This window comes from Pelodiscus sinensis, chromosome 19 (assembly GCF_049634645.1).
Source record: "Pelodiscus sinensis isolate JC-2024 chromosome 19, ASM4963464v1, whole genome shotgun sequence".
Classification (NCBI taxonomy): Eukaryota; Metazoa; Chordata; order Testudines; family Trionychidae; genus Pelodiscus; species Pelodiscus sinensis.
In genome coordinates, this window is record NC_134729.1 from 2,532,898 (window position 1) to 2,549,408 (window position 16,511).

At 65.6% G+C, this 16,511-nt stretch overlaps 1 protein-coding gene across 3 annotated transcripts in view; it reads left to right on the forward strand.

The window, feature by feature from the left end:
- The window catches only part of AGAP2 (ArfGAP with GTPase domain, ankyrin repeat and PH domain 2), a 53,866-nt gene that overhangs the window by 20,248 nt on the left and 17,107 nt on the right, over positions 1-16,511 (forward strand). For all 3 annotated transcript variants that reach the window (XM_075901729.1, XM_075901727.1, XM_075901728.1), the window contains exons 2-5: positions 11,640-11,698; positions 12,301-12,388; positions 13,141-13,226; positions 13,409-13,550. In XM_075901729.1, coding sequence (XP_075757844.1) covers positions 11,640-11,698; positions 12,301-12,388; positions 13,141-13,226; positions 13,409-13,550 — 375 coding nt within the window. The remainder of the gene's footprint in view (positions 1-11,639; positions 11,699-12,300; positions 12,389-13,140; positions 13,227-13,408; positions 13,551-16,511) is intronic.

Genomic DNA, 16,511 nt, shown 5'->3' on the forward strand with positions numbered 1-16,511 from the left:
TGAAGAGACTTGATTTGAGGGGTGGAGCGAGGACCCCGGCTGGGAAGAGCCGCGGAGGGGAAAAGAACAGCCTGTTCTCCAGGCAGCGAGGGGAACGCCCAACAGAACTGGAGTTTAATTCGAATATCCCCTCTGCGTTTCGGTGTGTCGAGAGCAGGCCCCGGCCGACTCAGAGGCCAGGGTGATGGGCCTGGCCTGCAAGCAGACTCCAGCCCTGAACTGTGCTAATTCGCTTCCAAAGCGGAGTGCTTGCTCCGGATTAAAGGCACTTTAGAGGGTTCACACAGAGTGTTCCGCCAGCGGAGTTAGAGCAGCCAATTGCGGACAAGCCCTGAGCGATGTTGCCTCTCCTTTTGTTTTTCTCATCCATGTGCGGAATAAATTTTATTCTGTGCACCCAGCCACAGGCGGCTGGCTGTGGGCGTGCTGCTGATCAGCGGGGCGGCATTAGAATCTCTCCTGGGAGGCCGCCCAGGCCCTCAGCTCCCAGGGATCCTGGGCCTGTGTCTTTCGGGTCCAGATTCTGAAAGATCGGGTATGTCCAGGCCTTAGCAGAGCGACCGCTCAGTTCCTGCCCCCTGTAAAATCAGGGGGGTCAATGTGTTAGAGATTGTGCAGTGCCCAGACACCGAGACAAACCCCCATCTCTGGTGCATCGCAGAGGGGAGCTCGCATAGGAAAAGACCCGGCTCTGTGATACCTTCTCCCAGCTGGGACGACGGAATCAGCCGGGCTCCACTGGGGCCAGGTCCCCGCCCTGGGGAGCTGTAACGGGGACATGTTCATCTTCCAAACTTGCAAAGTCGTTCCCAAAGGATCTCCCGCCCCTCCCCCCAGCATAGTCCTGCAATATCCCTGCAGCCTGACCCTCCTCTCCAAGGGCGTATTCCTCAGCAACATGCCAAGAGCCACCTGCCTCCTCCCTGCCATCGGTGCGGTGCTGTGGGCAGCCCGGGAGGGGAGCTGAGTTGGGACGTGGACCTGCCTGCTGCCGAGCACCCCCCGCCTCTGAATCCAGGGGGCGAGCGGTGGGGTCACCGAAGGCAGCAGCAGGCAGGATGCTACGCTCTGAGCAACTGTGCTCCACACCAGGGCTGTAATTGGTGTCTGCACACACACACACACCCCGACTACACCGGGACAGGCGGGGGTCCAGCTCCTTCGCACCTCCTTTGTTCCCCGCTTGCCTGATCCCCCAGCACAGCCCCCCTCCCCTCGCCACTGGGCCATCCACACAAACAGGAAGTGGGCACTGGGCCAGTGGAGCCATCTCACAGTTTGCTGAGCCGTGAGAACGCAGTTACCACCGGCTGGCGTTCGAATCCCAGCTGAGGTGGGTGGATTTTCCAGCCCAGCGCCTTTCCAGTGAAAAATGCCTTTCCAGCTCCTACGGCCCGTCCCTAAAAGAATTCCCAGAGGAAAACCTCCTGCCTTGTAAAATTCACCCCGGTGGCAAATCCACCAGGAATGGGCCACGTCCGTGGTTGGCACAGAAAGTTTCCTTGGCAAAATGGCGAGGGATCACCTAGGAAACGCTCCGTTGGCAGGGAGCGGGTACCCCGCATCCGTTCCCCTGCCGGGCGTTCTCCGTGGGAAGGGGGATGCAGGGGATTCCCACGGTTATTCCCCCTTCCAAAGGGACATCTCCTCTCCCGTCTAAGTGTAGCTTGTGAGGTTTTCCGAGGAGAGCCGTCGATGGTGAAACGTTGCCCAGAAAGGTTCCAGTTTCCTTGCAGGGTTGGGAAGGTCTGGGGTCGCCAGGTGTCCGATTTTGAACTGCACGGTCCAGTATTGGAGCTTTCTGTTCGGGAAACAAATTGAGAAACTAGAACTGACTGGTATTTTCTAATTAAGATGTGATGTCATGTCAGATGTGCCCGGTATTTTTGTTGAAACCAGATGGCAACTGTAGGAAGGGCAGACGGGCCGTTGGACGCAATCGGAACGCTTTGTTCCGAGGGGTTTCGGACACGGGGGTTGGGGTTTTCCCTGCGAGATAGTGGTGGGGCGGGGAGAGATTTCTTTGGTGTGGTACCCATTGGCGCAAACAGCTGCCTCTTCACGACGCTGCAAGGAAACGTTTGGGGCCGAGGGGAACGTTTCGCTCGGCCCAAAACAAAAGGGGCTCGGGGCTCGGGTTTTTGGAATGGTCTTGCAGAGAAAATGCCTGAAGGGTTTTGCTTTCGGCCCAGCTTGGAGTGGAATTCCCCCCCCCCGCCCCCCCCAAGATGTGGGATTGCCCATGATATGGGAAATTGTCTCCCTGCCTCGGATTTGGCCCCCAAGGGTTTTTTCCCTGTCCCGAGGGGCGGCATCCCGGGGCTGTGGGTGCATCCGAGCAGCAGGGTGCTGGGTGCTGTTCTGTGTCCCAGGCTCAGGCTGTTTGCGGCACCAGGAGCTGTGTCTGGCTGCAGCCACTCAGCCCTCGTTGCGTCCTGGCCCTTAGCTGGGACTCGGAACCGGGTAAGGAGCTGGGTTGTCAGGCCGGCGCCCAGTCTCCTTGGCTGGACGGGGTTACGCTGGGAAGAGCCGTGGCTGGCTTCAACCCACGTCTCTGACAGCTGCCTCGCCCTGGCACCAGCTGAAGCCGGGGAACCTGCTGTCGAGCGGCTTATGTAACATGCCCGGGGCGTTTTCCATGGGAGGCGCAGGCTCTGGAGTAGGTTCGGCAGCCGGCTGAGGAGCCGCACGGCAGCTAATGGGAGCCCAGCCAAGCTGGTGGCATGGAAGCTGGAACCACACAGGACTGGGCCGCGCTTGAGGGAGGAACTGAGAGCAGTGCACCCTGGTGGCAGGGGGAGTCTAGGGCGGCGCACCCCGATTGAAGGGGGACCCTGGAATGGTGCATTCTGACGGCCGGGGGAGTCCAAGATGGCACATCCTGAATGAAGGGGGGCCATGGAATGGCACATTCTGACAGCAGGGGAGTCCAGGATGGCACACCCTGATTGAAGGGGGATCCCGGAATGGTGCATTCTGACAGCAGGGGGAGTCCAGGATGGTGCACCCTGATTGAAGGGGGATCCCGGAATGGTGCATTCTGACAGCAGGGGGAGTCCAGGATGGTGCACCCTGATTGAAGGGGGACCCCAGAATGGTGCATTCTGACGGCATGGGGAGTCCAGGACAGCACCCTCAGAAGGCAGAGGGCTTTGGGGGAGCAGGCCCCAGCTGCAGGGGTTGCCTGGGACCAGCATGGCCCAATTGGCAGGGGTCACATCTGGCCCATTGGCTCTAAGCTGATTGACCCCAGCTGGGATCTGGCCCTCCACTCCCGCTGCTGGGAGCTGCGCAGGACCCCCCTGCAGGGCTCCGTGGGGCTTAGGCCTGGCTGGGGCTGCTGCTCCTTCCCTGGCCTTTTCCCGCCAGCGGGAGGTGGCTGCCTGCTAGCGCTATCTAGAAGCCAAGGCCTTGGGCAGCTGCCCAGGAGAGATTCAGATGCCACCCAACAGATCAGCAAAGTGCCCACAGCCTCCCACAACTAGGTGTGTGTTGCTGTTGGTGGTGCACGCTGCCACAGGCCTCGGTGCATGTAACAAAATTTATTCCGCGCGTGGGTGGACAGAATTAGAAGGTGCATTGTTCCCTGCCCCTCAGGATCAGTCCACGATGCCCGGTGGGACTGGAGCAGACTTAGTGTGGGGGACAACCAATAGCTCTGCATGGGGGTGACAGCTGATGAATCCACGAGTCGGGATCGAGGGAAGTAACATGCAGTGAAATCACCCACGATTAACCCCTGACCGCGTGTTCTGCATCAGCCTCTTCCATGGGGCCCAGCGGGGTTGGGGGAGGTGCAGGGAAGTGCGTTGTTGTTCCCGAGCCTGATGGTTTGCTCTCAGATCCATTGGTCTTTGTGGTTATTCTGTGCAATCTGGTCATGCCAAATAGCCGCCAGTCAGTGCAGGCCCCTGTCGGGCCAGGCCCTGCATGTACAAAGCAAGAGATGAGCCACTTCCCCGAGAAATTACACTTTAAATAGACAGCGGGCGGGAGGGGAAACTGAGGCACGGTGCTGCGACTTAGAACTGTGCCAGCCTCGGCAGTAAAATAACAGCCAGGCCTGGGTTCTGGTCCCAGCTCTGCTGCTGTCCTGGGCATGTCCTTGTCCTGCCTCGCTGCCCTGTGCCTCAGTTTCCCCTCCCACTCCTTTGTGGTTGTGTTGCTAGTCGTGAGCAGCAGGCCAGGGCCTGTGGTGGAAGGGATGCCCGCTCATATTCCCAGTGCTGTCGCGGGCATCTGCAGTCTCTGCATGGGTTTGTTCCGGCACCGTTTGGGCGTTGAGTCTAATTTGACGAGATGCTGGATTGGCTTTTTTTTTTTCCTCTTCTCAGGAATCATAATAGGTTGTGAAAGGCTCTGTGCCTGGCCGGGGGGTGCGTCTGTCCTCCCCGCTGTGCCTGGGCACCAGGCCAGCCAGCGACAGAGTGCGGGGGAGAGGCGGGGCGGGGTGTGACGTGGGAGTGAGTCAGTGAGGACCCAAAGATGTGAGGAACGGGGTGGAGGTTCCCATGGTCCACGCCCCCTCCCTGGAGGGTAATGACTTTCCTTAGTGCTCCAAAGACCCAGCCACGTGGTGGGAGCTGCGGGGCCAGATGCCACGGTGAAGGGCACAGTGAACACGCAGGCACCGTGCCCACACAACCTCGCCCTGCGCACGCTCAGTCTGAGAGCATCTCCCTCTTCAGCCCCTGAATCCCTCCCTTGGGGCATGCCCAGGAGCCAGCTGAGGGATGCGGGCAAGGGAGCCGGGCGCACCCAGCACTGGACTGCCACCCTGCACCCTGGCTCCCTTTGCTGGAGGAGGGGGTAACACCACCCCCACATCCCAGCCGAGTCTGGTAGCAGTTCTGTGCCAGGGCTCAGAGCAGCCTCCCGGCCAACCTGGGTGCCCACCGAGTGGGTGGCACATGGCCCCGTGCCTGCACACCTGGGCCCTTTTGGGAGTGGGAGGCCATGCACTCGGTGCAGGTGTGCATTTCATTTCAGTCAGCAGGGGCTAGGAGATTTGCAGCCCAGGTGTCCAGGGGCCAGGAGATTTTGGGGGCCAGGGGCCCAGAGACAGCGCACGGGCCCCCGGGAGGCAGGCGGCGTGATCCAGCCAGAGGAGTGAGCAGAAAGCGCCCTGCCCTCATCTTGTCGGGGCCCCAAACACAGGCTGTCGTTACAGCCACTTCTGGCCTGTGCCAAGGCCCCTCCGGCCCACCCCACCCTGGCTCAGCCCCAGCACGGGGCGGGCGCGCCGCTAGCTCGGCTTTCAGTGAGAGTCTGGTCTCTGAGACCCCCCAGGTGGGAACCGTGAGGCGGGTACCCATCAGGTAAACAGTAGGGGGAAGGGGCAGGGAATTTGCACCCCCGCCTGGTTCGCAGTCACGCCGGTAGCGGGGCTGCAATTAGCAGCGCCGGCCTTGGGTTGTTCCCTGCGCCGGGGGCTCCGATAACACCCCACGTTGTGTAAGACAGTCCCCGCGCTCTGTCTGGGTAGGTGAGGTGTGGGAGGGGAAACTGAGGCAGCGGTCAGGGAAGGAAGGGACCATGGGTCAGAGCCGAGATGCAGTTTGGGGACCGGTTCTGTTCAATATCTTCATCAATGATTTAGATATCGGCAGGGCCGGGTTAAGGGGGGGGCTAGCCGGGCAGCTGCCTGGGGTGCAAACCTACGGGGGCACCTGATTGAAGTGGTAATGGGGTGCCGTGTGCCCGGGCGTGCGGTGCCCCTTACCGCTTCAATCAGGCCCCCCCCATAGGTTGGCGCCTGGGGGCGGGGCTGTGCATGTGCCGCTCGTCTGGGGGCGTGGCACCCCTTATCATGTCAATCAGGCGCCGCGCGCCTGGGGGCGGGGCCATGCATGCGCTACACGCCCGCTGCCCAAGGAGCAAGTATGGCTCAGTCCGGCACTGGATATCGGCATAGAGAGCGTGGTTATAAATTTGCAGCTGGTACCAAGCTGGGAGGGTTTGCACATGCTTTGGAGGGAGGGTCATAATTCAGACTGCTCCGGACACACGGAGAAATGGTCGGAGGACAATAGGACAGAGTTCAATAAGGACAAATGCAAAGCGCCCCGCTTAGGAAAGAGCGATCCGTTTCACACGGACAAAACGGGAAGTGGCTGTCGAGGAAGGAGCCCGGCGGAAAGGGATCTCGGGGTCAGCGTGGACCACGAGCTAAATACGAATCAGCAGGGTGACGCTGTTGCAAAAAAAGCCATCGTCATTGTGGGCTGTATGAATGGGCGTGTTGTGAGCGAGACAGGAGAAGTCGTTCTTCCGCTCTACGCCGCGCTGATCGGCCCTCCGCTGGAGTGTTGTGTCCAGTTCTGGGCACCGCGTTTCAGCAAAGATGTGGAGCAAGTGGAGACGGTCCAGAGAAGAGCAACACAAATGATGAGGGGTCTAGAGCAGTGGTCCCCAACGCGGTGCCCGCGGGCGCCATGGTGCCCGCCGGGCCATTTCTGTACGCCTGCCGAGTGATCAGGGCCGCTCCCGCCCCCGGGTGCGCGATACAGGAGCAGCGCCGGCCCCGGGCGCGCGGCATGTGGGCAGCCCCACTCCTGGGCGTATGGCACAGGAGCGGCGCCAGCCCCGGGAGTGTGGCGCATGGGTGGCGCCGACACCGGGCACGCGGCGTATGGGTGGCCCCGCCCCCGGGCGCGTGTGCAGCCCCGCCCTCAGGTGCCCGGCGCGTGAGTAGCCCCGCCCCCAGGGGTGCATTCGGGGTGCAACGGGGGGCTAGCCGCATGCCCTTGGAAGCACAGGGCTTCACCACACTGCGGATGCAAGACTCCCGGGTGCTAATTCCACCACTGTGCCCACCTTGCTGGGACGTGGGCTCTGGGAAGAGCCCTGTAAGGCTGGGATTTTGAAAGTCTTCGGGCGTTGGGGTGTCCACGGGATCCCAACCTGCTTTCGGAGCCTGTCACCCTGTGTATGAACATGGTCTAGCTCCCCCATCAGATATGGGCTGGCTGCAGGAATCCTGGGGGAAGAGCTACTGGCAGGTCTGGTCGTAATGCCAGATCCTCAGTCGGTGCCCAATATCTGTTTAGGATCTCAGCTCAGTCCCCAGGATGGTACAGCTTGGGTAAGCTGCCCAAACTACCCACCTCCGATATCCCTGGCCCGGAGGGGGGGGGCTCTGTAGGCTTCAGAAGGGAGCTCGCGCTACACCCCTGCTCAGGCGGGCGTCTGGCCCATGCGCCCAGCGGGCTGATGGCTTTGGTGAGACGGGCCCGGTACCCACAGCCGTTATCTCTCTGTGTTGTGGTAGGGCCAGGGGATCCCAGCCAGGGTCTGGGGCCTGTCACCCTGGCAGCTGTATGGTCCCATTCCCTAGAGCAATGGAGGCCGCCAGTGGAATGTCAGCGCCTAACTCTCATGGGTTTCAGTGGCAGGGAGGTGTCTAAATCCCACGGACATAGCTCAGGCACGAGCATCCTCCGGAGAGCAGCGTCCCTTCCCCTGCTTTGCGCCCAGCCTTGTTGCTGCCGCAAAATAGCCTTGGCTCCCAACTCCCTTAGGACCGTCATGGGGTGAGCTGGCCCTTTTAGCGGGGGCGGGATCAGCCACACCTGAGCCGGGTGTCGCCCCATCCCGGCAGGTCCCCTGGATCCAAACTGACTGACCTGAGTCGGGAAGGGGGCAAAGGCCACACCCCTTAAAGGGCCAGCTCACCCAGGCCTGGCGCTGTAGCCTGTGGCGTGCTTTTAAAGCCAGCTGTCGAACTGATCGCCCGCTAATAACATTTCTCGTGTAGGCCTGCGGCTGGGGCAGTCGGATCTCAGGCTCCAGGGCCTACGCTGATCTCTCCCCCAGGGGTCAGGAAGGAATTCCATCCCCTGCCCCCTGGCCCAGGTGTGGCAGAGCCCAACTGGCCAGGTGCATTCTGGGCTTTTCTTCCCGCCACGCTGGGCGCAGGATGCTGAACCGGAGGAGCCAAGCGCTGAGGCGGAGCATGTCCCCGGTGTAGCTGATTGGCTGCTGGGAGGCAGGAGGGGTGTTCTGCACCAATCAGGCCGCGGGAGGGCGATGCCAGAGCTGCGACGGTTTGTTCCTGGTTCTGCGGCGGCTGAGGGATGCTCCTGCCAGGTGCTGGGCGGAAGCCGCGGCCCCGTTGGGCACCGTCGTGGAGGAAGGTGCATCGGCGCCTTGGTGCGACTTTGCACGTGCTGCACGGGCACTTGCACATGCGCTACCCCCCGTACGTGCACGCACGGCCCCTGGAGAGGGGCCCTGAACCGTCATCGCCCAGGGCAAAGGGAGCCCGAAGCGAGAGGTGGATTTGCACCCCTGTGGTTAGCAGCGGTGCAAGGAGAATTCGGTCTAGTCCGGCTGCAGGGGGTCCATGAAATGGAGCCCAAAGGCGTCAAGGAAAGCCCTTGGCGGGTGGGCCTGCTCTAATTAGTGCTGGGATTCTCCTTCGTTAACCCGGGGGGGAGGGGGATATGTCTGGGGAGAGCCCGGTGTCACGCCAGGAGCGGTTTGCCAGGCGGCCAGACTTTAGCAATCCCTGTGGCTGAATGCCACGGGGAGGGGCTGCCCACGACCCGTGCACCCGCCTGGCACTGTGCTTGCCATCTGGTCGCGGGGCACGGACGGGAGCAGCCTCTTCAGCTCAATCCTGCTTTCTAGTGCCTGCTGCTGAAGTGGGGGCGGGGGTTGCTGGTCTCCTGCCCCCCATCTAGCCCCGTGTCCCTGCAAGGCTGGGACTGTGAGGGTCCTAAGGGAATTAGGCACACCACGGGCATGGGCCGCTCTGTCCATCAGGCCCCTTTGAAAAAATCCTGCCGGGACAAGACAGCTGGCCCGGTGGTGAGGCTGCTTTAGAGAGCCAGGTTTGCGTGCCTCAGTTTCCCCAGCCGGTGTGAAAATCGGTTCCCAGCTTCTCTGGGGGGGGGGGGGTGTCCCTGCAGCCGTGGCCTGTTCCTCATTGCAGGCCGTGACCCCTTGCCCGTGACCGTGTCCCCAGTAGGGGGCAGCACCTGCCATGCAGAGGGCGCAGGGTGTAGTGGGACATGTGGTGCCCATTCACAAACCCCTGTCAGTTTCCCAACGTTGGGGCCGGCCACGAGCCGTCCAGGTTCTGCCCCCCTGCCAGCGTGGGGCACCCGAGGGTGGAGTCGGGGATCGCTCCCTCTCCCCTCGCTGCTTGGGTCTGCTCCTCCCAGCTCTCGGGGTGCCGGGCAGCAGGGAGGGTGGGGGGCCCGCAAGCGACAGCCTTCAGCGGCTGTTAGAGCTGGTCTTACATAACCCCCCAAGCCGACGGTGCCAGCCCGGGGCAGCCAGCTGGGAGAGAGCTCCAAGCCGGTCACTGCGGCTCACAGCACCCAGCAATCACCGTGGCCAGGCAGCTGGGGGCAGAGGCGGATGGATGGTGGAGACGCGACGTCTCTATATTCTTCCCCTACGCCCAGGCCCCCGCCCCCGCTTTCTAGTGTCTCTCTAGTGCCTGATGCTGAAGGGGAGGGGGGCAGTTTGCTGGGCTCCTGCCCCCCATCTAGCTCTGCAAGGCTGGGACTGTCAGAGGGGCCTAAGGGAATTAGGCACACCACGGGCACGGGCTGCTCTGGCCATCGGGCCCCTTTGAAAAAGTCCTGCCAGGAGAAGACAGCTGGCCCAGTGGGGAGGGTGCTTCGGAGAGCCAGGTTTCCGTGCCTCAGTTTCCCCATCTTTAAAACAGGGATAAGTCTCTTGCCAGTGGGTTGAGGAGCGTGAGGGGTTCAGGTAGGGGGGTGCTGGGAACCAGACAGGAGCCCGATAGTCTCAGATGGGCCTGTTTGGGTGACATCCCCCCTCGGGGGTCAGGGTGTGGGAGGGGCCCCGAGGGGGGTGGCAAGACCAGCAGCTGGCAGGCATGGGGTAGCACCCGCCGGGAGCCATCTAACACGGTGCCACCGTGGCCGCATGGGAGGTGGCACCCCCAGGTATGGGGCTGTCAGGACACCCCCTCACCCCTAGAAATCCAGAGCCAACAGGGCCGTAGCCTCCGCTCTTGTCTCGCCAGGTCGCTTGGCAACGCACCGGGCACTGTTGCTAAGCAACGGTTCCATGGTAACGCGGAGACGGATTGAGTGATGCCGTGCAGTGCCGGTGGCAGGGCCTGTCCTGCAGGCAGCAGCCTGGGGCCACGGTCGCCTCCCCCAGAGCTTGGCAGAGAGACGCCCTGGAGCCCGAGCTGGGCAAACCGGCGGGGAAAGGACCCCGAGCAGCCAGGCCTCGAACCGGCCCCCTGGCTGCAGCCCGGGCACCCTCACCAGGCGCCAAACCCAGCCGCTGCTGCCCTCGCTGGCCGTGGGGCTGGGCAGTGGGTCCCCCGCTGGCGGGGGCAGGGAACGCTGGGCAAACGGAGCCGTGTCGCCAGGCTGGGTGCAATGTGCGTAGAGGAGGGGGTCCTGGATCCAGGCCCGGCTGGAGGGGCGGTGGCGTGGAGATGGGGCTGCTCTATGTACCTCCAGGAGCCGTGTGTAGGGTGCGCAGGGGAGTGTTTGGGGGTCTGCGTGGGGCTGGGCGGGGGGGCAGACCCCGCCGCCGGGGGAACCCGGGCGCTGCTCCGTGCCTCCCTCCCTCCGGGCTCAATAGGCCAGTGTTCCCCAGAGCCACCAGGCCTGTCAATAGCCTCTCTGTGCCGCCTCTCGGAGCCAGTCAGCTTCCCATTGAAGGGCCCAGGTGCCAGCCCCACCCCCATCCTCGGGCTGGCACAACCCCACCGGCAGGGGTTGATACCAGGGGGCTGCCTGGGAGCGGCTTCCTTCCCAGAGCCCTGTACCCCGCTGCCCCGAGCAGCACTGCAGAACCGCACCTGCGGACCCGGAGCCCTGATGCCGGCTTTGTGGCCCCTGGGCACCAGGCTAGCTGGCATCTGGAGGCCAGGGGCAGTGTCCGGTAGGGCCTGAGGTGGGAGGCAGGGGAGGAGATGCCAGTGGTGCCAAGTGCCCCACACAAACCCCCTCTGTCTTTATCCATCTTCCCCACACACCCCATCTGTCTATCTATCCCCACACACCCCATCTATCTATCTATCTATCTATCTATCTATCTATCTATCTATCTATCTATCTATCTATCCCCGCACACCCCCTCTATCTATCTATCTATCTATCTATCTATCTATCTATCTATCTATCTATCTATCCCCACACACTCCTTCTGTCTGTCTGTCTAGTCTCTGAAGCACCCACCGTTCCAGTATCATGGCCCTGGGACTAGGAACACCCGATGCCCCTCTGGCTCTGCTGAAGGGCTGTTGCGGGCTGGGGTCCTTGCCCTCGCTGCCCGTGCCAGGCTGGCCGTCCGCTCCGCCGGCCCGTGGTGCTCCCGTTCCTGCCTCCGCTCCTGCCTCGCAACCCGCGCGCCCTCTGCCCGTGGCCTCCCCTCTGGGGCGGCGCTGCCCTGCCCGGCCACGGCCACATGGGCCCGCCTGCTGCTCTGCACACCGGAGGCTGACACGGGCGACTGCCCATCAGCCCCGCAGCTCTGTCCTGGGGCCCTCCCGGGAGCCGCGTCCTCCGCCCCCCAGTGCCTGGTGGCTCAGCCCAGCCGGAGCCTGTCCCTCCCTTCATTGGTGGGGAGCCGGCACAGAGCCACCCGGCCCATGAGCGGACTCTCCGTGGGCCTCATGCCCCTTTGCTTCCCCCCTGCAGAGGCCGTAGCAAACAGTCAGGAATGGACCCTCAGCCGCTCCGTCCCGGAGCTCCGACTGGTAGGTGCCTGCGCTCAGCCCTGCCGGTGCCCCTCCTGCCCCACAGCCCCTGCCCCCCAGCCCTGCTGGTGCCCCTCACTCCCAACCTGCAGCCCCTGCCAGCCCAGCCCTGCCCCCCAGCCCTACCAGTGCCCCTCACTCCTGCCCCACAGCCCCTGCCAGCCCAGCCCTGCCCCCCAGCCCTACCAGTGCCCCTCACTCCTGCCCCACAGCCCCTACCCCCCAGCCCTGCCGGTGCCCCTCACTCCTGCCCCACAGCCCCTGCCAGCCCAGCCCTGCCGATGCCCCTCACTCCTGCTGCCCGTTTCACTGTTAAGGCCTGATGGCACCAAGCCGGGCAGCTGACACTTGGCATCAGTCCGGACCCCCAAGCTCAGGGGCCCTGTGACTGGTGCCACGGATGCTCCCGGGGGCTGTGGAGACGGACGCTGCCCCGGGCCTGCTGCAGGATACCTGAGCTCCCAGCCCAGCTCCTGGGGCCTGGGACGGGCACTGTCTCAGCACCTTGGCCAGCGACCCCGGGGCAGGTGCGGGGGGGGGGGGGGATGTCTAATCCAGGACCCAGCGCAACATGCCGTGACCTTTGCCCTTTGGCCTCCCAGGGCGTCTTGGGGAGCACGAAGAGCGGGAAGTCGGCGCTTGTCCATCGCTTCCTCACTGGCTCCTACCTGGGCCTGGAGCCAGCGGAGAGTGAGTGCCTGGAGCTGGGGGGGGAGGGAGTGGGCACGGAGCTTCCCCTTGGCTCCTCTCCTGCATGGCCCTGCAGAGACCAGGAGGAGCCTGTAGGGGGCGCTGAATCCAGCCCGTCCCTGCATGTGGGCAGCCAGGCCAGCAGAGTGGAGAATGTTTCCACGCCCAGACCCTGCCGGTTCCACGCCCAGACCCTGCCCGTTCCACACTCAGACCCTGCCGGTTCTGTGGCCAGACCCTGCCGGTTCTGTGGCCAGACCCTGCCAGTTCCGTGGCCAGACCCTGCCGGTTCCACACTCAGACCCTGCCAGTTCCGTGGCCAGACCCTGCCGGTTCCACGCTCAGACCCTGCCAGTTCCGTGGCCAGACCCTGCCGGTTCCACTCCCAGACCCTGCCGGTTCCACGCTCAGACCCTGCAGTTCCGTGGCCAGACCCTGCCGGTTCCACGCCCAGACCCTGCCGGTTCCACGCTCAGACCCTGCCGGTTCCACGCCCAGACCCTGCCGGTTCCACAATCAGACTCTACCGATTCCACGCCCAGACCCTGCTGGATCTGTGGCCAGACTCTGTCCAGACGGTGCCGGTGCTCCTCACTCCCGACCTGCAGCCCCATTCTGAGCAGAGGCCAGTAACCTGAGCCGTGAGCCCCCTGGGGGCTGATTCCGTAGCCTGGCGGGAGGGGGCTGGGACAGGCAGGGGCCATTGGGCACCGGGGCCATGCTCAGCGCTGGCTCTCCCCCTCTGGCTCCAGGCGGACAGTTCAAGAAGGAAGTGATGGTGGACGGGCAGAACCATCTCTTGCTGATCCGAGAGGAAGCGGGCGCCCCGGATGCCAAGGTAGCGGCTGGGAGAGGGCAGGGACGGGGGAAAGTCTCCTATTCCCTTGCCAGGAGATCAATGGCACAAGGGTCCACAAGATGCCCCCCAGCTCTGGCACTGAGTCGGGGGATTCCCCTCCCTTCAGCCTAGGGGTCTGCCCGGTAGCCCACCCCTCCCTGCTCTTCTCCCCTGCCCCGCAGTTTGCCAGCTGGGCGGACGCCGTGGTCTTTGTGTTCAGTCTGGAGAACGAAGCCAGCTTCCAGGAGGTCTCGCAGTACTACAGCCTCCTGGCCAGCTACCGCAGCCCCTCGGAGGTGGCCGTGGCTCTGGTGGGCACGCAGGGTGAGTGGGGCCGGGGCAGGGCTGGGCCCGGGGAGGGGGTTGGGAGTCCCTGGCGGAAGGTGGCACCAGAGTGGCCCAGAGTGGGTGCTCGCAGCCAGCCGTCGGGATCCAGGCCCTGCATATGCAAGGCAATCCCACAAGGCTGCAGTGACATGGGGGGTGCTCCAGGGGGCACCGTGCACAGGGAGCAGGGCGGGGAGGTCTCTAGGGGGCACTGTGCATGGGGAGCAGGGAGGGGGGGTCTCTAGGGGGCGCCGTGCACAGGGAGCAGGGCGAGGGGGTCTCTAGGGGGCACTGTGCACAGGGAGCAGGGTGGGGGGGTCTCTAGGGGGCACCGTGCACAGGGAGCAGAGTGGGGGGGAGTCTCTAGGGGGCGCTGTGCACGGGGAGCAGGGCAGGGGATCTCTAGGGGGCGCCGTGCACAGGGAGCAGAGTGGGGGGGTCTCTAGGGGGCGCCGTGCACGGGGAGCAGGGCGGGGGGTCTCTAGGGGGCGCCGTGCACAGGGAGCAGGGCGGGGGGGGTCTCTAGGGGGCGCCGTGCACAGGGAGCAGAGCGGGGGGGGTCTCTAGGGGGCGCCGTGCACAGGGAGCAGAGCGGGGGGGGGTCTCTAGGGGGCGCCGTGCACGGGGAGCAGGGCGGGGGGGTCTCTAGGGGGTGCCGTGCACAGGGAGCAGAGTTGGGGGGTCTCTAGGGGGCGCCGTGCACAGGGAGCAGAGTCGGGGGGGTCTCTAGGGGGCACCGTGCACGGGGAGCAGGGCGGGGGGTCTCTAGGGGGCGCCGTGCACGGGGAGCAGGGCGGGAGGTCTCTAGGGGGCGCCGTGCATGGGGAGCAGGGCGGGGCGGTCTCTAGGGGGCGCCGTGCACGGGGAGCAGGGCGGGAGGTCTCTAGGGGGCGCCGTGCACGGGGAGCAGTGCGGGGGGGTCTCTAGGGGGCGCTGTGCACGGGGAGCAGGGCGGGGGGGTCTCTAGGGGGTGCCGTGCACGGGGAGCAGGGCGGGAGGTCTCTAGGGGGCGCTGTGCACGGGGAGCAGGGCGGGGGGGTTTCTAGGGGGCGCCGTGCACAGGGAGCAGGGCGGGGGGGTTTCTAGGGGGCGCCGTGCACAGGGAGCAGGGCGGGGGGGAGTCTCTAGGGGGCGCCGTGCACAGGGAGCAGGGCGGGGGGGGGTCTCTAGGGGGCGCCGTGCACAGGGAGCAGGGCGGGGGGGAGTCTCTAGGGGGCGCCGTGCACGGGGAGCAGGGCGGGGGGTCTCTAGGGGGCGCCGTGCACAGGGAGCAGAGCTGGGGGGTCTCTAGGGGGCGCCGTGCACAGGGAGCAGAGTCGGGGGGGTCTCTAGGGGGCGCCGTGCACGGGGAGCAGGGCGGGGGGGTCTCTAGGGGGCGCTGTGCACAGGGAGCAGAGTCGGGGGGGTCTCTAGGGGGCGCCGTGCACAGGGAACAGGGCGGGGGGGAGTCTCTAGGGGGCGCCGTGCACGGGGAGCAGAGTCGGGGGGGTCTCTAGGGGGCGCCGTGCACGGGGAGCAGGGCGGGGGGGTCTCTAGGGGGCGCCGTGCACGGGGAGCAGGGCGGGAGGTCTCTAGGGGGCGCTGTGCACAGGGAGCAGAGTCGGGGGGGTCTCTAGGGGGCACCGTGCACAGGGAGCAGGGCGGGGGGTCTCTAGGGGGCGCTGTGCACGGGGAGCAGGGCGGGGGGGGTCTCTAGGGGGTGCCGTGCACAGGGAGCAGAGTTGGGGGGTCTCTAGGGGGCGCCGTGCACAGGGAGCAGAGTCGGGGGGGTCTCTAGGGGGCACCGTGCACGGGGAGCAGGGCGGGGGGTCTCTAGGGGGCGCCGTGCACAGGGAGCAGGGCGGGGGGGGGGTCTCTAGGGGGCGCCGTGCACAGGGAGCAGAGCGGGGGGGGTCTCTAGGGGGCGCCGTGCACGGGGAGCAGGGCGGGGGGGTCTCTAGGGGGTGCCGTGCACAGGGAGCAGAGTTGGGGGTTCTCTAGGGGGCGCCGTGCACAGGGAGCAGAGTCGGGGGGGTCTCTAGGGGGCACCGTGCACGGGGAGCAGGGCGGGGGGTCTCTAGGGGGCGCCGTGCACGGGGAGCAGGGCGGGAGGTCTCTAGGGGGCGCCGTGCATGGGGAGCAGGGCGGGGGGGTCTCTAGGGGGCGCTGTGCACGGGGAGCAGGGCGGGGGGGTCTCTAGGGGGTGCCGTGCACGGGGAGCAGGGCGGGAGGTCTCTAGGGGGCGCTGTGCACGGGGAGCAGGGCGGGGGGGTTTCTAGGGGGCGCCGTGCACAGGGAGCAGGGCGGGGGGTTTCTAGGGGGCGCCGTGCACAGGGAGCAGGGCGGGGGGGAGTCTCTAGGGGGCGCCGTGCACGGGGAGCAGGGCGGGGGGGGGTCTCTAGGGGGCGCCGTGCACAGGGAGCAGGGCGGGGGGGAGTCTCTAGGGGGCGCCGTGCACAGGGAGCAGAGCTGGGGGGTCTCTAGGGGGCGCCGTGCACGGGGAGCAGGGCGGGGGGGGGTCTCTAGGGGGCGCTGTGCACAGGGAGCAGAGTCGGGGGGGTCTCTAGGGGGCGCCGTGCACAGGGAGCAGAGCGGGGGGGGTCTCTAGGGGGCGCCGTGCACGGGGAGCAGGGCGGGGGGGGGGTCTCTAGGGGGCGCCGTGCACGGGGAGCAGGGCGGGGAGGTCTCTAGGGGGCGCCGTGCACAGGGAGCAGAGCTGGGGGGTTTCTAGGGGGCGCCGTGCACGGGGAGCAGGGCGGGGGGGTCTCTAGGGGGCGCCGTGCACGGGGTGCAGGGCGGGGGGTCTCTAGGGGTGCCGTGCACAGGGAGCAGAGCTGGGGGGTCTCTAGGGGGCGCTGTGCACGGGGAGCAGGGCGGGGGGGTCTCTAGGGGGCGCCGTGCACGGGGAGCAGGGCGGGGGGGTTTCTAGGGGGCGCTGTGCACAGGGAGCAGAGTCGGGGGGGTGTCTAGGGGGCGCCG